Source organism: Mesoplodon densirostris, chromosome 1 (assembly GCF_025265405.1).
Source record: "Mesoplodon densirostris isolate mMesDen1 chromosome 1, mMesDen1 primary haplotype, whole genome shotgun sequence".
In the NCBI taxonomy this organism is placed as follows: Eukaryota; Metazoa; Chordata; class Mammalia; order Artiodactyla; family Ziphiidae; genus Mesoplodon; species Mesoplodon densirostris.
The window spans coordinates 210,527,752-210,549,854 of NC_082661.1; the positions used below are offsets into that span (position 1 = coordinate 210,527,752).

The 22,103-nt window shown below is 39.2% G+C and overlaps 1 protein-coding gene and 1 pseudogene across 1 annotated transcript; both read left to right on the forward strand.

The window, feature by feature from the left end:
- Nucleotides 1-1,026: 1,026 nt before the first annotated feature.
- On the forward strand, nucleotides 1,027-5,075 carry DSPP (dentin sialophosphoprotein). The gene is made up of 4 exons (XM_060097965.1): nucleotides 1,027-1,077; nucleotides 2,210-2,296; nucleotides 2,431-3,426; nucleotides 3,909-5,075. The coding sequence occupies exons 1-4, from the start codon at nucleotides 1,027-1,029 to the stop codon at nucleotides 5,073-5,075; spliced, it is 2,301 nt and encodes a 766-aa protein (XP_059953948.1).
- Nucleotides 5,076-7,094: 2,019 nt separating this feature from the next.
- LOC132489046 (uncharacterized) lies at nucleotides 7,095-12,738 on the forward strand (annotated as a pseudogene).
- Nucleotides 12,739-22,103: the final 9,365 nt, after the last annotated feature.

Genomic DNA, 22,103 nt, shown 5'->3' on the forward strand with positions numbered 1-22,103 from the left:
AATGTGGATTCTAACAGGAATGAAGGATCATGTTTTTAGAAGTCCCACATAATAACTGCTATCATTTATTGAGACTGTTAAATACCCGGAACAGTGCTACATGTTGCTTATAGTAATAAGTATATATTCATCAGCAACATTCACAAAATAGCTTTTTCTGTGCTATGGTTTGGAATACAGCATTCACCAAGACACTCTCCTGGACCTCAGGAGTTCTCAGTAGAGTGGGGGAACATATAAGTAGCCACCAGGCTACTTTAAAACAGTGAAAACTGTGCAGTGCTACTAGCAAGGTGTGCAGAAGCTCCTGGGTGTAAAGAGGAGAGAGACACCAAACGCCCTTTGACATGGAGTCAGAGAATGTTTCTCAGAGAAAATTCTTCTGCTAAGATAATTGGGATAATCCTGAAGTGCAGGTATTATTATTATCCCAGACCGAGGAATCAAATGCTTAAGAAAGCTACTTAAATTCTTCAAGCTCACACATCAGGTAGCAAAGATAGAATTGGAACGCAGGTCTCTGAATCCAAACTCCATGTTCTTTCATCTTCGTGCTAGTAATTTCTTTTCTGTACAGTCTAGCCAGCCCAGGTGTGTGAATTTGGGGTGGGGATGATAAGCACAATCTTTTAAGCACAATCTTAGCAGAATTAGTTAATCCTTGATTTAATCCTTGATTAAAACTATTCAGAAGACACATTATTGCCATCAGGAACAGCAGAAGGAGAAAGTTATAGTTATGGTTTTTGTAATTGCCTGGCTGTACCCCTTCATTGTCTAGGTAGCTCCATCAGTGCTGAGCTGGATGATAACACTGTATGTCACTGTGACCACTCCAGGTGTGTTCTGGAGCACTGAGTCTTGACAGCTTCTTCTGATGTTGGATCCATACTCCTTGCCTAGGAAAAACGCAAATGCTTACAGACCAAAATAATACATTATATGGTTGTCATATTTTGCTTTATAAGTAATTTTGTGCTGTTCTTTTTTCTTCAAAACAGCCACTGATTAATATTTCTAAAGGAAATGAAGATAATTATATATTTTTGCATTTGGACAGTAGCATGGGCCATTCCAGTAAGTATGCCTTCCTCAAAAAAACCTTCTTACTTTGTTATCTCTTTTAAGCTAACATATATATATATATATATATATATATATATATGTTAGCTTAAAAGAGATAACAAAGTAAGAAGGTATATATATATATATATATATATATATATATATATACTTTTTTTTTCTTGAGACCTTGTCGATCAGCTGAGTCTAAACTTTTAGATTTACATGAAAGACTTTACAAGATATATTTGGGGTCTCAACAAAACCAAATAGGCACTCCAATTCATGCTCCCGTTCTTCTAATTGAAATTCCTGTCTTGTTGGAAGGATTATTTCTTTTAAAATTCATTCAGATTCATTTACATTTAATGCTTAGAAGTCATGGAGACTGTCCATCTTTGCTAATGCCCTATGAGTTTCATTCTAATATCAACAAAGCCTGTATTGTTTAGGAAGATTTCAAGAAAGAAAAATAGGAAAAAAAATCACGTTTTTTTTTCAACAAAGGGAAAACTGATGTTTCACTCAGAAATTTAAATTTGGAATATACAGATAAATACCAACAAAGAAAAATTAGGAAAATTAAACCATTTGTAATTTTATTAGCCAGCTGCTATGGTTAACATTTTGATATGTTTTCATAATACCAAATACTTTGGTATTTCTGAAGTTGAGAATTCTCTCAACTCTTTTCATTGTGCTCCTGAAAGGCACAGAAGTAGCAAAGTACTTGCCTTTGCTTCCTCCCTGGCTCTGGTCAGACCTACTATTTTCTTAGGGGTTTTGGCCAGGATTATACTTAATGTGGGTCTGGTGCTATTGTAAGAAGCATCATACAGAAATATCAAAGGTCTCTCTCTTCATTTTTATAAAAGACTATTCCCTTTCTACAGTTAAGTTATCTGGTTAATACTTCAATAAAATTGGGAATACTGCCTAGTTTAAGTTCTACATAAGCCCTATAACAAGCCACTTCTCTTTTCTACCCAGTTAGATCATACTTTGACCTTTGTGTTATATCTTTTTTTCTTCACTTGGGGAAAAATGTGTGTGTGTGTGTGTGTGTGTGTGTGTGCGTGCGTGCATGTGTGGGCACACATGCACAAAATAAGAATGTTTTCAATTTCCAGTATTTTCACTTTGGTAGGTTCCTCAAATCAAGCCATTGGAGAGACATGCTGTTGACAAATATGTGAATTTAAATCTTCTAGCAAAATTGAAAGTGTCAATACAGGTATAGGATGTAAAATGTGTTTCTAAGTTGTTTTTAGATTCCATTAACTTCCAAAAAATTGATGCTCATCTTTTCAGTTTGCTTTAGTTTAAGATGGTATCCACAATTTATTTTGCATTGTTTCTCTTTTCCAGGATGAGTTAAATGCCAACGATACCACCAAAGAAAGTGGCGTCCTGCTGCATGAAAATGAAAGAGGAAGGCAACAGTACAACAAAGATGGTTACGAAGGAGAGAGAAATGGTTCTAAGGGGGCAGAAGTGGGAGAGAAAAGTTCTTCTACACGTTCCACGTTAGCAAATGAAGAGGGGAATACTGAGGATCTGAATGGGGGCACAGGAAAACCAGAAACATATGGTCATAATGGGATCCATCAAGAAGACAGCACCACAGCAAATGGCATCAGGGGACAAGTAAGCATCATCGACAGTGCTGGAACAGCAAATGGGAGCAATATTAATGGGATTACTGAGAACAATTCCAAAAAAGGGGGTGTTGGAAATGCAAGTCAGAGTGAAGATGCCACTGTTGTCCAAGAAGATGGACATCAAGTAGCTGGAAGCAATAATGGTACAGGCCATGAGGATGAAATAAGTGGGAATTTCTGTAGAAATGGAAGTGATACAAGTGAAAAAACACCTCAGAGAGAAGGCGAGAGCAACGGGAATGAGGAGACAGGGGTAACACCAGGGGAAAGTGGAGATAGCAATAGAGAAGATGTTGCCTTCGATAATTCTGATGGAAGTCCTAGTGGGAATGGAGCAGATGAAAATGAAAACAAGGGCTCTGGTGATGATGAAGGTGAAGAAACAGGGAATGGAGAAAAAGGCCCTGATAACAGCAAGAGGCAAGAGGGTCAACCTCATGAAACAAAAGATGGCGATGACAATAGCTTAGGTCAAAATTCAATTAATAGTGAAGATGATGACGCTGCAGACAAAGAAGACACCCATGCCATTGATGGAGACAACACTTCCAAGAGTGAGGAAGATTTTGACGGTATTTCAGGAGACAATGGTAGCCAAAAAATAGAGGACACTCAAAAACCCAATCACAGAGAAAGCAAAGCTGTGGAAAATGGAATCACTGAAAAATTAGAGCCACCTGCTATTGGGAAGAACCAAGTTAAGGTTAGTTTGTGAAGCTGGTTTCTTTCAATGGCAGTTTAAATTCTCCCCCTCCTTCCATGATGGTAGCATGAAAATAAATCATGACAAATAGTCATGTATTTTTGCATCTAAATTACTTGAATATTTGATGGGAAAGCTAGAGTCTGTACTAGACTTTGCTATAGAACAATTTAAAAAAGCAGAAATCTCTGAAAATTTGGTTATAATTCTTCAAAAGTCTTATGCTAAATAATTAATGCAGCACGTAACTGTTTACGAAAGCTCTTACTGGGTAAAAACACAAATGGGATGGTCTATAATCTAAACACCAGAGTACTTTCAAGTACTGACTAAAGCACGTTTTCACAGACAGATGTTTCTGATGTACTGGAAGCTGAACTCCTGTTCTATGGCCACTTTCCCCAGTCAGTCTTCCTCAAACCAATGCAATTTTGCGGAATAACATTCACTAATTCATCATCCTTTTCTCCATCTTTCCATAGGGAATAGAAATGGAAAGTCCCAGCAGTGGCAACAGAAACAATATTACCAAAGAAGCTGGGAAAATGAATGAAGATAAAGAGAGTAAAGGCCAACATGGAATGACTGTGGGTGAAGGAAATGTCAAGACACAAGAAGAGGTTGACATCATGCAAGGACCTGGCCAGAATTTAGAACCTCAAAATAAGTTTGGACCCAGCAAAACACGTAGTGACAGTGATGGCTATGACAGTTATGAGTTTGGTGATGAATCCGTGCAAGGAGATGATCCCAACAGCAGTGATGAGTCTAATGGCAGTGATGATACCAATTCTGAAGGTGACAACAACCACAGTAGCCGAGGAGATGATTCTTATACCTCTGATGAATCAAGTGATAAAGGCAATGACAGTGACTCAAAAGGAGGAGAAGAAGATGATAGTGATAACACATCAGATGCTAATGACAGTGGTAGTGATAGTAATGGTAACAATGGTAGTGATAAGAATGGAAAATCAGGCAGCACCAAAGATAAATCAGATAGTGACAGCAGTGGCAGTAGTGACAGCAGTGATAGCAGTGACAGCAGTGACAGTAGTAGTGGCAGCAAGTCTGACAGCAGTGACAGCAGTGGCAGTAATGATAGTGACAGCAGTGACACTGGTGACAGCAAATCAGACAGCAGTGACAGTAGTGACAGTGACAGTAAATCAGACAGTGACAGTAATGACAGCAGTGATAGTGACAGTAAATCAGACAGTGGCAGCAGTGACAGCAGTGACAGCAGTGACAGTAGTGACAGCAAATCAGACAGTAGTGACAGCAAATCAGATAGCAGTGATAGCAGTGACAGTAGTGACAGTGACAGCAGTGATAGTGACAGTAAATCAGACAGTGACAGCAGTAACAGTAGTGACAGCAAGTCAGACAGCAGGGACAGTAGTGACAGCAGTGACAGTAGTGACAGCAGTGACAGTAGTGACAGCAAATCAGATAGCAGTGATAGCAGTGACAGTAGTGACAGTGACAGCAGTGATAGCGACAGCAGTGACAGTGCATCCGACAGTGGTGATGAGAGTGGCAGCAAGAGCAAGGCTGGTAACGGCGACAACAATGGAGGTGGTAGTGACAGTGATAGTGACAGTGAAGGCAGTGACAGTAATCACTCAACCAGCGACGATTACAACTAAAGAAAACTCCACAAGATTCCTTTGTGAACCATCTGGTGAGTAACTGATAGGAAATAAAGACTTCCAAGAAAGTAAAGAAAGGGGAGAAATAAAAGAGAAGACATATGTAAACAACTACAGAAACAACAAGAAAATAGTCAAATTATCAGATTCAGAACCAGGTCTGAACACCCTCAGAGAGAGAGTCTGTGTACCCACGTGTTAAATATATTCTGAAAAGATTTTGTTAGAAGTGTAAATGTAACCATAGAAGAATGATGAAAATATTCTTTAGTATTTTACACAGAAACCTCAAGTAATCACATACTAAATAACTTCAATTTAAATGCCAAGTGCTTTCGAGAATGTAGCAAGTAAACACATCTTAATGCCTTAATCTTTCAGTAATTATATATTCTGGATAGATGGTCTGATAACTGCTGAGTAAAAGATGCTGTTACCATGATCTCCAGCTTGGCTACAATTCATCTGCTTGTTCTAAGGAAGAAATACACTTGCAACATGAAAAAAAAAATCACAGCAACCATTTAACCTACCTGGACCATGGGAATAATCTTTGTAATTAGTGAATAGAGTAATTACAAATTATGGAAATTCTGAAGAGCGCTAAGCAGGAAAGAATTCAGAGGCTGGTTTAAACAAAACCTCATGTATAGTATCACATTCCTGCAAAGTGCTGGAAATGGAGCATAAAGTCCCCAGAACTATTGACAAAACTGAGGCAGTGCTTAGAACATGCTCCAACTATTAATAAATAAACAAACTCATGAATGAAGTGCTCTTGGAGGGGATGCACTTTTTGACCTCTCTGTTCAGAAGTCTGCCAAGTGGAATCAGTTATTTGTCTTCTACCTCAGTCTCACCAAGCCAAACTTGGTTCACATTTGCCTTTAAACCCCTACAAACCAAAAATTCCAAATCAGACTCTGAGACTTCCTTCTTATTTTACTCTCTTTACTAAAGCCCACAGTTGCTTTGGAAACTACTCTTTTTTATCTGAGAGTCATACATGTTGCTAAAATCTGAACATGGGTTCTTCAGATTTTGCATGAATGAGGGTACTTCTTAGTTTTGAGATGAAGCCCTAACCCTAGAACATGAGGATCTTAAAGGGGTATGAAACTAGAGTGTGATATTTAATAAGGTGGATATATCATTTATCCCCAAACTAGGATACCCTTGAGAATGAAAGGGCTGCTATGAATAATTACCCAGGGACTGGAGGTGCAAATTTGGCTTATCTGGGACTCTGGGAGATATAATGACCATAAGCATAAGCCTTTAGGGTATTATTCAAGATTTAGTAAGTGATGATTTGTAATATCTCTCTTCCACTTAGGTAATTATTTTAGATTTGTTCTAATTCAAAGGTAAAATTCTATATGGCGAAGGTTTTTTTTGTTTTGTTTTGTTTTTGCGGTACACGGGCCTCTCACTGTTGTGGCCTCTCCCGTTGCGGAGCACAGGCTCCGGGACGCACAGGCTCAGCGGCCATGGCTCACAGGCCCAGCCGCTCCGTGGTATGTGGGATCCTCTCGGACCGGGGCACGAACCCGTATCCCCTGCATCGGCAGGCGGACTCTCAACCACTGCGCCACCAGGGAAGCCCTATATGGTGAAGTTTTGAATGCAACTTCTTTAATGTTAATTTTCAGCTAGTCATTAGCTGACTGGTTGAAAATTTATGCTCTCTTATAGGGCGTATTTTACACAAAGAGTTTCAGTAGGCTTTTTTTTTTCCTGCCTCCTTCCTCCTTTATGCATGAGTTTCTTAGTTAAGAGATCAATATTGCAAGTAATATTGCTGAAGGCTTTAAAAATACTGCCATTTATAAACTACTTGGTAATTCATAATACTGTAAAATTTCAAGTTTCTACTATATCATAATCATGTACATGACTCCAAACTTCTTTCCTTAAACTATGCTCTAGATTTTTAACTCCTTTAGCCCTTTTGTTTTTTTCCAATTTGTAAATTGTGGCTTCTAGTAACTGTCCTACCTATTTCAAAAGGTTGTTATGAGCAGTAAGTCAGGCAATGGATATGAAACTCTTTGTAAATTATATAATATATGTAAATGAAAGAGATAATGAATTTTGGTGCTATAATAAACATCTATTTCTAGGACTGTTCACAAGGAAAACTCCCTTCATCTCAATGAGCTTCTGAGTACTTACTTCCTCCAATATATTTTTTTAATTAGTTTTTTTTTTTTTGTCCATGCTGTGCAGCGTGTGGGATCTTAGTTCCATGACCCTGGCAGTGAAAGCGCCAAATCCTAACCACTAGACTGCCAGGGAATTCCCTAAAATAAGTTATTTTTTTAATTGAAAAAGTAGTATGTATATATACACAAAATAAAAATTTCAAACACTATGAAAAGGTAGGCAAAAATATTAAATCTCTATCATCCCAGACTCCCAGTCCTCTATTTCTCTCCCTTAGAGGCAATTCCCATTACTAATAACTTGTGGAAATTTCCAGAAATATTCTATGACCATATAAGCACATATGTCCCCCTTTTAAAAACACATGGAAGTCTACTACACACAGTGTGCTTAACTTATTCTTTTTAACCTAAAACTATACCTTGAATATTGGTTCGTTACACACAGATTGACGTTCTTTTTTCAAAGCTGTGTCGTATTTTATTTTATGAAATGCCTTAGGTATTTAACCTGTCCCTATTTTTTTATCACTTTCCATTTCTAGTCCAATGAGAGTCTCTGCAGGTGTCACCTGAGTCAAGCGGGATAAATTTCCTTCCAATTCTTATAAAGACTTCACCTTAAAAAGTATTTCTGGGGCAGGGGAGAGGAGATGTTCAGAATCTAGGGCCGATGTCAGAAGCCATGAAGGAAGACTATGATCCTGACCTTCCACTGTAAGATCTTCGTTGACCTCCGTCCGTAACTTCAAGGTGAAAATGAAGGAGACACTCCTAAAGAACGTCTCAAGGGTAGACCCTTTGAACACAAAGAAGTCTGATATTAGAAAATAAAATTGCTTTTAGGTTATTTTCTGGACTAAAGATTAATGAAGAAACTGCTAATATTGCCCATGAGAGTAGTATTTTTTTAAACTGTAGATTGCCACTCATTTAGTAGGTCATGATATCAGTTTAGTGACACATGACCAGCATTTTGTAAAATGAAAGAATAAAAAAGAAAAATCTTTAGTGTATAATGTGTAGTGTCTTATGAAACAGTGTTATTTCTCTCTATATACATACATACACAAATATGTCTAAGTATGCATATACTCTTGGTTGCAGTAAGAAAAAGATGTGAAAGCCATTGGTTTAGAGAAGGGCTATAAAACATTGTTACTGCTAGTAATCATTTTACACTTACTTTTGTCATTTTTTTAAACATCTTTATTGGAGTATAATTGCTTTACAATGGTGTGTTAGTTTCTGCTTTATAACAAAATAAATCAGCTATACATTACATTTACTTTTCACAGTCACTTTTCTCCTTACAAACCTCTGTTTCTTTCCCACTTTAAAAAAATTTATTTATTTGTTTATTTTTATTTATTTATTTTGGCTGCATTGGGTCTTCGTTGCTGCACGCTGTGGCAAGCGGGGGCTACTCTTCGTTGTGGTGTGCAGGTTTCTCATTGCGGTGGCTTCTCTTGTTGCGGAGCACGGGCTCCAGGCACTAGGCACACAGGCTCAGTAGTTGTGGTGCACCGGCTTAGTTGCTCCGTGGCATGTGGGATCTTCCCAGACCAGGGGTCAAACCCGTGTCCCCTGCACTGGCAGGCAGATTCTTAACCACTGCGCCACCAGGGAAATCCAAAATCTATTTTCTAAAATAGATTATAAAAAGATAACCTCTAGAGAATCCATACCTCATCATATAAATACATTTTAAATTATTAATTGGAATAGAATTTCCCAGAAGTCAAACTTGCTTTATGGTTTGTAATAGAAGTTCTGAAAAACTTGAGACCAAAATAACTAGGAACAATTTTCCTCTCCCTAAAAGGAACAAGAACAGAATAGAATAGCTCAGTTCACAGATGAAAATGATCGTTGTGTTCTCACAGTGATCCATTCACTGCTGCTTGCAAGCAAATCCTCTAGAGAGTGAAACAAGCCAACAGCTGAATGTTCCCAACCTCTCCCCTCTGAACAGGGACCTTGGGTTCATATGCTAAAAAAGAAAAAAGAAGAAAGAAGTAAGAAATAAAAAAAAAAAAGGAAATAAAGAGTCAATTCCTATGGGGCACACATGTAGCTCAGAAAATAGTATAAGGTCTAAAGGTTACCAATACATTAGACGCAGTGTGTTTTCCATTAGTTTGCATGGCCCCAGCTGTAGCATGAAAAGCTGCATTTACAGACAGCTGTATCATAAGTTGCTTCCCTTACTCCCGCGTCCATTATTTTGGGCTTTGCTACTAGCTATACCCCTCCCTCCTTTACTCCTTCTTTCTTTTCCTCCCTAGAATTTTCTTTTCAGAGAGATGAAGATGTGTCTGTGGGAGGAAAACACTTGCAAAATTTAATTCCCAGACATCGTCCAGGGTGAGGCTCCAGTCCAAGCCCCTAGTCAAGGGCTGCTGTGCTCGAGCTTACCTCACTGGCTCTTTGGCCTGCTCCCGAGATCTGTCACAACCAACTGGTTCCCAGCTCCTACCTCCCTAGTACTTTCTTCCGTTGAAACCACTGAATCTTCCTTGTTGTTCTAACAAAATCTGAACTGAAGGCAGGAGGTACTCAGGCTGTAACAGACCAACATTTAGGCTTGGCACGAAAGCACATGTACCTTTTGTCTTGTCCTAATATCTTGATTCCCTTAAGTGGATCCTTACCTTGTCCTCAAGCAACAATCCCCTGTGATCTTTCTAACTGGGCTTCTGCATAGCTTCCTCATCTCATTCTAGCATGTATGCTGATTAGAACTGTCCCAGCCCAATCAGCCTAAGGCAACCAGGAGCAAATTGTCTGACACAATCAGGCTTCTGGACCCAAGGCAAGGAAGGAGACTGCCCACCAGAGCAACTTTGGAGTCTTAGCAAAGGAAAAGATAGAACTATTGTAGGATTGGGGGAAAGGACGGAACTGAGGTGATATTTAAATGAAGCAATGTTTGAGAGGCTCAAAGCAAAGCTGGGCTGTGACTGAAGGGGTCAACATCAGGTTTGGACTGTGAAGTAGACCCAGGCTCCCGTGTCCTTGGGAAGTGCAAAGTAAAGTTAAGATGGATGTGGACTATTGTATCTGAATCTCTGCCCCGGGGTTGTAAATTGAGACGGAGTCTTTCTGTCAAAGTGCCTCCGACGCTCCAGGCAAGAGTTGGGTGTTTTATTTTTACGGATATAATTTTAAAAAGCAAAGTCTCTGCTAAGCTATGATTTTAGAGAATAAAATTTCTCAGTGATTAATAAAGCAGGAGTCATTCAACGTAGGGGTTGTCACGGCACTTTATAGATTCAGTGTCCTTGAGAGAGAGGTTATTTTCTGTTAACATTTGCAGCTGGCTTTATTTCTGTCTGTTTTTCCAGTCTCACAAAGGGTGGGTAGATTTTTACTTTCTCAGTCCAAGCTAATTTTTGCTTTCTCAGGAGATATGTTTCTGCTAAAACCAAAAGTCTGATTATCTTGCTAGTCCTTTTCCAAAATTCTGGCAGAACTTCTAGATGCCTGCCTGTTCCTTAAATATTGCCCATTCTAGATCACCACCTGTTGGACTTTGCATCACTCCTGGGATTTGTTTCTTTTTCGCTGCTTACTCTCTGTACCCTGAACATTTGTGCTGTGTAAGCTGGTCTGTCAAATGGGCCATACGGTTCACCAGAGCCAATGGTGTTTGAAGTGGCAGTGGCAGAGAGGATGCTGTTTGGAGCCTTTGGCAGGTCCCTACAGGTGAATTGCAGCATAGGCCTTTAGGGTTATGGAGCAAGGTCCTGCCATCATCTGAAGATAACTACCTCCCTTTTGAGAGAGAGCTCTGGGCCTGCTCCTGGGCCTTTGTAGAGATTGAACAATTTACCATGTGACCTGAGCATCCCATGATCACCTGGGTGTTAACTGGCCCATGAAGCTCTACAGTTAGGCATGCACAGCCAGCCACACTCCATCATCAAATGGAAGTGGTGTATACAGGACCAGGCCTGAGCCCTGAAGGCACAAGTAAATTATATGAAGAAGTGGCCCAAATGTCCGTGGTCCCTACTCCCGCGACCCTGCCTTCCCTCTCCCAGCCCGTACCTATGACCTCATGGGGCATTCCCTATGACCAGCTGACAGAGGAAAATGAGACTCAGGCCTGGTTTGCAGATGGTTCTACAGAATACGCAAGCACCACCTCAAAGTGGGCAGCTGAAGCAGTACAGCTTCTTCCTGGGATATCCCTTAAAAATAGTGGTGAAAACAAACCCTCCCAGTGGGCAGGACTTTGGGCAGTGCACCTGTTTGTTCACTCTGCTTAGAAGGAGAAAAGGGTAGGTGTGCAACTATATCCTGATTCATGGGCTGTGGCCGTGGTCTGACTGGATGATCAGGGGCTTGGAAGGAACATGACTGGAAAATCGGTGATGCAGAGATCTGAGGAGGAAGTATGTGGATAGATCTCTCTGAATGGGCAAATCCATGAAGATATGTGTGTCCTATGTAAATGCACACCAAAGGGTGACGTCAGCAGAGGGGGATCATAACCATCAGTAGGATAGGATGTCATGTTTTGTGGACACCAGTCAACCTCTTTCCCCAGACCCCTGTCATTGCCCAGTGTGCTCATGAGCAAAGTGGCCATGGTGGCAGGGATGGACGTTATGCATGGGCTCAGCCACATGGACTCCCCCTCACCAAGACCAGCCTGGCCGTGGCCACTATTGAGTGCCCAATCTGCCAGCAGCCGATTCTAACACTGAGCCCTCATATGGCATCATTCCCCAGGGTGGACAGCCAGCTACCTGGTGCAGGCGGATCAATTGGACTGCTTCCATCATGGAAGGGGCAGTATTTTGTTCTTACTGGAATAGACACTTACTCTAGATATTGATTTGCCTTCTCTGCATGCAATGGTTATGCCAAAACCACCATCCATGGATTTACGGAATACCTTGTCCACTGTCATGATTTTCCACACAGCATCGCTTCTGATCAAGGAACTCAAATCAAAGCACAAGAAGTGCTACAGTGGTCCCATGCTCATGGAGTTCACTTGTCTTACTATGTTCCTCACCATCCTGAAGTAGCTGGCTTGATAGAATGGTGGAATGACCTTTTGAAGACTCAGTTACAAAGCCAGCTAGGTGGTAATACTTTTCAGGGCTGGGGTAAGGTTCTACAGAAAGCTGCATATGCTCTAAATCAGTGTCCGATATATGGTGCAACATCATATTTATATGATAGCCAGCATTCATGAGTCTAGTGATCAAGGGGTAGAAATTGTAGTGGCACCACTCACTGTTAACTCTAGTGACACACTAGCAAAATTTTTGCTTTTTGTTTCTGTGACTTTATGCTTTGCTGACCTAGAGATCTTAGTTCCAGAGAAGGCAATGCTTCCACCAGGAGACTCAACAATGACTCCATTGAACTGCAGGTTAATACTGGCACCTGGCCACTTGGAGTTCCTCATGCCTCTGAAACAACAGGTAAAGAATAGAGTTACAGTGTTGGCTGGGGTGACGGATCATGGTTACTGAGGGAAGATTGAATATTATTCCACAATGGAGGCAAGGAAACATATGTCTGGAATACAGGAGATCTGTTAGGGTGTCTCAGTATTATCGTGCCTTGTGATTAAGGTAAATGGAAAACTACAACCACCCAATCCAGGCAGGACTACAAATGGCCCAGACCCTTCAGGAATGAAGATTTGTGTGACTTCACCAGGTAAGAACCATGACCAGCTGAGGTGCTTGCTGGAGGCAAAAGACATAGAATGGGTAGTAGATGAAGATAGTTACAAATATCAACTATGACCACATGACCAGTTACAGAAATAAGGACTGAAACGGTCATGAGCATTTCCTCCTTATTTTGCTATGAATACATTTGTGTGTGAATATATATGTGTGTATATATATCTCAAATATCTTTGTCTTCTTTCCTTTCTTATTCCCTTATCATGTAACAGAAGAAAATGTATTGACTTTATATCAGTATTTAAGTATTGTTAACTTTCATAGAACTTCTCAGCCTCTGTAATCATGTGCCTATTCCTATATCTATATCTATATCTCTTATATAGCTTTGCATATCCTATTGGTTCTGTTTCTCTGGTGAACCCTGACTAATACAATCGGTGGCGGGGAGGGAATTCTGAGTCAGATGAACCACTGATTAGAAGCAGAATGTATTGAGGTGTAGAAGGAATAGATGAGGAAGCCAGAATTTCATAGAGAAATTACAAAAAAGAAGATGAGGTGGAGAGATAAGAAAGATGTATAGTTGACCCTTGAACAAACATGGGTTTGAACTGCATATGCAGATTTTTTTCAATAAATATCTGCTATAGTATTACATTATCCCTAGTTGGTTAAATCTGCAGGTACAAAACCCAAGATACAGAGGAACCAAGAATATGCATGGCTGACTATAGGCTGATTTTCGACAGTGCAGGGGTCGGCGGCCCCAAGCCCACATCGTTCAGCTGTAAGGTAGGGCAGTTCTGGTTGCTTCATTTCAACTGTTCTTCTTTTAACCTAAAAAAAGCAATTGCAAATGGTTCCACCTAAGTTGTAGCAAATAGGAAGTTGGACAAAGCTATTTATTCCTTTAAATTATGCAAAGAAAGAAGAAATATTATCTTTTACGAAGTGTCTTATAGGGGTCTGTCTAGCCCTAAAGATATTAACAGATAATAAACAGTGAAGTTATTGGGAGCAGCTAAAGAAAGAAGAGAGAAGAAAATTGAAGAGTAGAAAACTAAAATCCAAAATTAGTTTACTGAAATAGAATTAGGAAATATACTAAAACAAGCACATAGATCACAACTGATATTTATGCATGTAATTTTATGTGTTCAGGTAAGGAAGTAGACTAATAGATATTCTTTTTTTTAACATCTTTATTGGAGTATAATTGCTTTACAATGGTGTGTTAGTTTCTGCTTTATAACAAAGTGAATCAGCTATACATATACATATATCCCCATATCCCCTCCCTCTTGTGTCTCCCTCCCAACCTCCCTATCCCACCCCTCTAGGTGGTCACAAAGCACCGAGTTGATCTCCCTGTGCTATGTGGCTGCTTCCCACTAGCTACCTATTTTACGTTTGGTAGTGTATATATGTCCATGCCACTCTCTCACTTTGTCCCAGCTTACCCTTCCCCCTCCCCATATCTTCAAGTCCATTCTCTAGTAGGTCTGTGCCTTTATTCCCGTCCTGCCCCTAGGTTCTTCATGACCTTTTTAAAAATTTTTCTTAGATTCCCTATATATGTGTTAGCATGTACTTGCTTTTCGCTTTCTGACTTACTTCACTCTGTATGATGGTCCCTAGGTCCACCCACCTCACTACAAATAACTCAATTTCATTTCTTTTTATGGCTGAGTAATATTCCATTGTATATATATGCCACATCTTCTTTATCCATTCATCTGTCAATAGACATTTAGGTTGATTCCATGTCCTGGCAATTGTAAATAGAGCTGCAATGAATATTGTGGTACATGACTCTTTTTGAATTATGGTTTTCTCAGGGTTTATGGCCAGTAGTGGGATTGCTGGGTTATATGGTAGCTTTATTTTTAGTTTTTTGAGGAACCTCCATACTGTTCTCCATAGTGGTTGTACCTATTTACATTCCCACCAACAGTGCAAGAGGGTTCCCTTTTCTTCACACCCTCTCCAGCATTTATTGTTTGTAGATTTTTTGATGATGGCCATTCTGGCTGGTGTGAGGTGATACCTCATTGTAGTTTTGATTTGCATTTCTCTAATGATTAGTGATATTGAGCATTCTTTCATGTTTGTTGGCAATCTGTATATCTGCTTTGGAGAAATGTCTATTTAGGTCTTCTGCCCATTTCTGGATTGGGTTGTTTGTTTTTATGATATTGAGCTGCATGAGCTGCTTGTATATTTTGGAGATTAATCCTTCGTCAGTTGCTTCATTTGCAAATATTTTCTCACAATCTGAGGGTTGTCTTTTCATCTTGTTTATGGTGTCCTTTACTGTGCAAAAGCTTTTAAGTTTCATTAGGTTCCATTTGTTTATTTTTGTTTTTATTTCCATTTCTCTAGGAGGTGGGTCAGAAAGGACCTTGCTGTGATGTATGTCATCGAGTGTTCTGACTATGTTTTCCTCTAAGAGTCTTATAGTGTCTGGCCTTACATTTAGGTCTTTAATCCATTTTGAGTTTATTTTTGTGTATGGTGTTAGGGAGTGTTCTAATTTCATTCTCTTACATGGAGCTGTTCAGTTTTCCCAGCACCACTTATTGAAGAGGCTGTCTTTTCTCCATTGTATATTCTTGCCACCTTTATCAGAAATAAGGTGACCATCAGTGTCTTATAATTTTCTGCATACAGGTCTTTTGTCTCCTTAGGTAGGTTTATTCCTAGATATTTTATTCTTTTAGTTGCAATGGTAAATGGGAGTGTTTCCTTAATTTCACTTTCAGATTTTTCATCGTTAGTATATAGGAATGCAAGAGATTTCTGTGCATTAATTTTGTATCCTGCTACTTTACCAAATTCACTGATTAGCTCTAGTAGTTTTCTGGTAGCATCTTTAGGATTCTCTATGTATAGTATCACGTCATCTGCAAACAGTGACATCTTTCTTCTTCTTTTCCAATTTGGATTCCTTTTATTTCTTTTTCTTCTCTGATTGCTGTGGCTAAAACTCCAAAACTATGTTGAATAATAGTGGTGAGAGTGGGCAACCTTATCTTGTTCCTGATCTTAGTGGAAATGCTTTCAGTTTTTCACCATTGAGGATGATGTTGGCTGTGGGTTTGTCATACATGGCCTTTATTATGTTGAGGAAAGTTCCCTCAGGGTTTTTATCATAAATGGCTGTTGAATTTTGTCGAAAGCTTTCTCTGCATCTAATGAGATGATCATATGGTTTTTCTCCTTCAATTTGTTAATATGGTGTATCACGTTGATTGATTTGCATATATTGAAGAATCCTTGCATTCCTGGGATAAAGCCCACTTGATCATGGTGTATGATCCTTTTAATGTGTTGTTGGATTCTGTTTACTAGTATTTTGTTGAGGATTTTTGCATCTATGTTCATCAGTGATATTGGCCTGTAGTTTTCTTTCTTTGTGACATCCTTGTCTGGTTTTGGTATCAAGGTGATGGTGGCCTCATAGAATGAGTTTGGGAGTGCGCCTCCCTCTGCTATATTTTGGAAGAGTTTGAGAAGGATAGGTGTTAGCTCTTATCTAAATGTTTGATAGAATTTTCCTGTGAAGCCATCTGGTCCTGGGCTTTTGTTTGTTGGAAGATTTTTAATCACAGTTTCAATTTCAGTGCTTCTGATTGGTCTGTTTATATTTCTATTTCTTCCTGGTTCCGTCTCAGAAGATTGTTATTTTCTAAGAATTTGTGCATTTCTTTCAGGTTGTCCATTTTATTGGCATATAGCTGTTTGTAGTAATCTCTCATGATCCTTTGTATTTCTACAGTGTCAGTTGTTACTTCTTTTTCATTTCTAATTCTGTTGATTTGAGTCTTCTCCCTTTTTTTCTTGATGAGTCTGGCTAATGGTTTATCAATTTTGTTTATCTTCTCAAAGAACCAGCTTTTACTTTTATTGATTTTGCTATGTTTTCCTTCATTTCTTTTTCATTTAATTCTGATCTGATTTTATTATTTCTTTCCTTCTACTAAATTTGGGGGGTTTTTATTGTTCTTCTTTCTCTAATTGCTTTAGGTGTAAGCTTGGGTTGTTTATTTGAGATTTTGCTTGTTTCTTGAGGTAAGGTTGTATTGCTATAAACTTCCCTCTTAAAACTGCTTTTACTGCATCCCATAGGTTTTGGGTCTTCATGTTTTCATTGTCATTTGTTTCTAGGTTTCTTTTTATTTCCTCTTTGATTTCTTCATTGATCTCCTGGTTACTTATTAGCGAATTGTTTAGCCTCCATTTGTTTGTATTTTTTACACAGTTTTTCCTATAATTGATATCTGGTTTCATAGCGTTGTGGTCAGAAAAGATACTTGATATAATTTCAATTTTCTTAAATTTACCAAGGCTTGATTTGTGACCCAAGATGTGATCTATCCTGGAGAACGTTCCATGAACACTTGAGAAGAAAGTGTATTCTGTTGTTTTTGGATGGAATGTCCTGTAAATATCAATTAAGTCCATTTTGTTTAAGGTATCATTTAAAGCTTGTGTTTCCTTATTTATTTTCATTTTGGGAGATCTGTCCATTGGTGAAAGTGGGGTGTTAAAATCCCCTACTATGATTGCGTTACTTTCGATTTCCCCTTTTATGGCTGTTAACATTTGCCTTATGTATTGAGATGCTCCTATGTTGGGTGCATAAGTATTTACAATTGTTATATCATCTTCTTGGATTGATCCCTTGATCATTATGTAGTATCCTTCTTTGTCTCTTGTAATAGTCTTTATTTAAAACTCTATTTTGTCTGATATGAGAATTGCTACTCCAGCTTTCTTATGATTTCTATTTGCATGGAATATCTTTTTCCATCCCCTCACCTTCAGTCTGTATGTGTCCCTGGGTCTGAAGTGGGTCTCTTGTAGACAGCATATATATGGGTCTTGTTTTTGTATCCATTCAGCCAGTCTATCTCTTTTGGTTGGAGCATTTAATCCATTTACATTGAAGGTAATTATCGATATGTTTGCTCCTATTACCATTTTCTTAATTGTTTTGGGCTTGTTTTTGTAGGTCTTTTCCTTCTCTTGTGTTTCCTGTCTAGAGAAGTTCCTTTAGCATTTGTTGTAAAGCTGCTTTGGCGATACTGAATTCTCTTAACCCTTGCTTGTCTGTAAAGCTTTTAATTTCTCTGTCAAATCTGGATGAGATCTTTGCTGGGTAGAGTAATCTTGGTTGTAGGTTTTTCCCTTTTGTCACTTTAAATATGTCCTGCCACTCCCTTCTGGCTTGCAGAGTTTCTGCTGAAAGATCAACTGTTAATCTTATGGTGATTCCCTTGTATGTTATTTGTTGTTTTTCCATTGCTGCTTTTAATATTTTTTCTTTGTGTTTAATTTTTGATAGTTTGATTAATATGTGTCTTGGTGTGTTTCTCCTTGGACTTATCCACTGTGGGACTCTCTACACTTCCTGGACTTGATTGACTATTTCCTTTCCCACATTAGGGAAGTTTTCAACTATAATCTCTTCAAATATTTTCTCAGTCCCTTTCTTTTTCTCTTCTTCTTCTGGGACCCCTATAATTTGAATGTTGGTGAGTTTAATGTTGTCCCAGAGGTCTCTGAGGCTGTCCTCAATTCTTTTCATTCTTTTTTCTTTACTCTGCTCTGCTGTATTTATTTCCACTATTTTAACTTCCAGGTCACTTATCCGTTCTTCTGCCTCGGTTATTCTGCTACTGATTCTTTCTAGAGAATTTTTAATTTCAGTTATTATGTTGTACATCATTGTTTTCTCTTTAGTTCTCCTTGTTAAACATTTCTTGTATTTTCTCCATTCTATTTCTAAGATTTTGGATCATCTTTACTATCATTACTGTGATTTCTTTTCCAGGTAGACTGCCTATTTCCTCCTCATTTGTTTTGTCTGGTGAGTTTTTACCTTGCTCCTTCATCTGCTGTGTGTTTCTCTGTCTTCTCATTTTACTTCACTTACTGTGTTTGGGGTCTCCTTTTCACAGACTGCAGGTTTGTAGTTCCCATTGTTTTTGTTTACTGCCCCCAGTGGCTAAGGTTGGTTCCGTGGGTTGTGTAGGCTTCCTGGTGGAGGGGACTTGTGCCTGTGTTCTGGTGGATGAGGCTGGATCTTGTCCTTCTGGTGGGCAGCACCAAGTCCGGTGGTGTGTTTTGGGGTGACTGTGACGTTATTATCATTTTAGGCAGCCTGTCTGCTAATGGGTGGGGTTTTGCTCCTGTCTTGCTAGTTGTTTGGCATAGGGTGTCCAGCACTGTAGCTTGCTAGCTGTTGAGTGGAGCTGGGTCTTAGTATTGAGATGGAGATCTCTGGGAGAGGTTTTGCTGTTTGATATTACGTGGAGCCTGAAGGTCTCTGGTGGACCAATGTCCTGATCTCGGCTCTCCCACTTCAGAGCCTCAGGCCTGACACTCAGCCGGAGCACCAAGACCCTGTCAGCCACATGGCTTGCTTTATAGAGCATGGGGGTGTGAAATTTTGTGGACATTTTAATCGTTTCCTTTTTGGAAGTCTGAGGTCTTCTGCCAGCATTCAGTAGGTGTTCTGTAGGAATTGTTCCACATGTAGATGTACTTTTGATGTATTTGTGGGGAGGAATGTGATCTCCATGTCTTACTCCTCTGCCATTTTGAAGGTCTCCCCCCCATTTCTTTTAAATTTAAAACATTTTCCTCTTCTTTTTTGCCTTCTAGTTCTCTTAAGGAATTATCTGTTGTGTTTATTCCCTCTTTTGTTCCTTTTAGTTTAGTCTTCATTTTCAAAATTTTTCTCTTATTTCAAAATTTTCATGACTTTCAATAATTTCTGAATTATTCTAATTTCTATTTATGTTGTTTTTCATCTATTGTGCCATTTTCATAATGTCTTTTTGCTCTTTTTAAAATAGAATGTCGCAGTTTTGATATATTCTCAGAATGCTTTCATTGTCTGTAAGGTATTTGTTTTCTGCTCTAATATAAACTTCATAGCTTTTCGCTGTTTTTATATGAAATTGGTTTTCCTGAACTTTTGGAAGGAGATATAGCTCAGGGTAGCTTTCACCCTCTTCTCTGGTTCTCATATTGTGTTAAAAAATATAGCAGCTTGCTTTCTAAGACTTGCTGTATCCATTTCCCTCTCCCACACTTATTTGTGCCTTCTCTACTTTACCTATTCTATACAATTTTTATTCCACTCCCAGCAGTTTCTCCTCTACGTGGGTCTGTCCTGGAAGGCAGCTGTGGTGTCTGTTTTGAGAATTTTTAGGGGCTGGACTGCTCCAGATCTTTCAGATTTTATTATGTTCCCTTCACACCTACCAGCAACAATTATTGACTATGTTGGTGTTTCCTGTTCGCATGTCCATCAGCTGTCCTGTTGCTTCCCTCTGCTTAGTCCTGCACAGATGACGTAGGAATTGTGGCAGTTGGTGGCTTGTCCTCAGCCACTTTGTTTGGAGTTTGTGGCTACAACCCGTCATGTAATGTGGTAACCAATCTCTAAAATGGCCTCAACATTTCCTCTGCTCCCTGTACATTCATTCTTCTCTTCACATCAAAAGATAGAGACGATTTCTCCTTCTGAATCTGGGATGGCCCTGTGATTGATTTGACCATTAGAATATGGAGACAGTGACATTCGGGCAGCTCTTGGACTCCAGCCACCATGTGAAAAGGCCAAGCCACAAGGAGAGGCCATGCGAGGGCGAACTAAAGTGCTCAGAATAACCGTTCCAGCTCCCCAGAAACAACCATATGAGAGCGATATTGAATATTCTGTTTCAATTGAGTCCCCAGATGACTGCAGCCCTAGCTATGAGAGATAACAAAATAGTTGTTGTTTTAAGATATAAAGTAGTGAAATGGCTTTTAAGGCAGCAATAGGACTAAAACATTTAGTTTTGTTGTACATGTTGTCCATGGTTTTCAGTTTTGTTATCTAGTTGCTCTGTCTGTTTTTATGTGGGAATTTGGAGAGATCCTAAAACAATGTCCTGTAATACCCTTTGCCAAAACCTTCCCAGAATCCGCTCTGACATTAGATTATAAGTTTCTTCTAGGATAGACCTCAGTCAAGACCTATGAAACCACCAGGAAGTGTAATTCAGAACCAGAACAGAACATAGGGAATTTATATCTTCCGCCTATGAACTTTGGTCTTTTAATCAGCCCTGTATGAAAATAGACTCTCCTCTCCACATTTTCTGCCCCAACCTCATTGAAGTTCACAGTGAGAAAGTTTAAAACCCATGAGTTAGATGTTAGTTTCCTGGATAACGCTGGGCACCCCAATTCTCCAGAACCAGGTTGGTAGGAGCATCAATTAAAATTTCCAACAATCATAACTCTTTCAAAAAATGTCCAAGTGAATCATGTGGGTACTGCAGGCAAGCTAATAGTCTGGCCCATTTAAAAGCCACTCATTCATTCATAAAACTGTTTATTGAGTGTTTATTATGACCCAGGCACCTAGCTATTAGGACAACATACACCAGTAATTAAAGCAAACATCCCCACTCTTGAGGAAGTTAAATTCAGGTGGCTTATATTCTTTAAATATTTGTCCAGTGGTCTTTCCACTGTTACCTGAGCATGCTCCTTGGGAGTTGCCCACCTCATTTCCAGCTCCCTACACAACTTTCAGCACACTCCCTGAAGAGTCTTGGTCAATACCATTTTATTCATTTCATTACTTTTTCAGGAATGGCAGAAAGTCCCTTGGAAATTGGTTTCTCTGGATGCTGCCCAACTAGTCTTTCTTTTAATCCAATACTGATTTCAGAGTCACCAGCGTTAAAACCAAAATGTGGCAGGCAGTTGAGGGGAGTAATGAAGTGCTGGATTTAAATTATTTTCAATTAAAAATGAAAGTTACTTAGGGAGGTGCTTTAACATTTCCAATCACCACAGAATTCTGTAAGGGGCTACTTTGTTAGATTAGTAAGAATTTTGGAACTTTGTGTGTATAGGAGGGTAAGGAGATGAGAGGAAAAGGAGATGAGTAATGGAGGTTGTTAAAAGATGAAAAGGGCAAGAATGAGAGCCCATCTTCTCAACATCAACAATTTAGGCAAATCTAGTGTTTAAGTAGGTTCTTCCTGTGCAACCTGGAAATGTACATTAACAGGAAACTTTCTACCTACTCCTTGACTCTCCTTTTCCCATCCTTGTGTCTGCTGGGATCTGCAAGTGGGTGGAAGACATTGTCATTGTTTATAACGTTCATAAGCCTGCATGGATGTGAA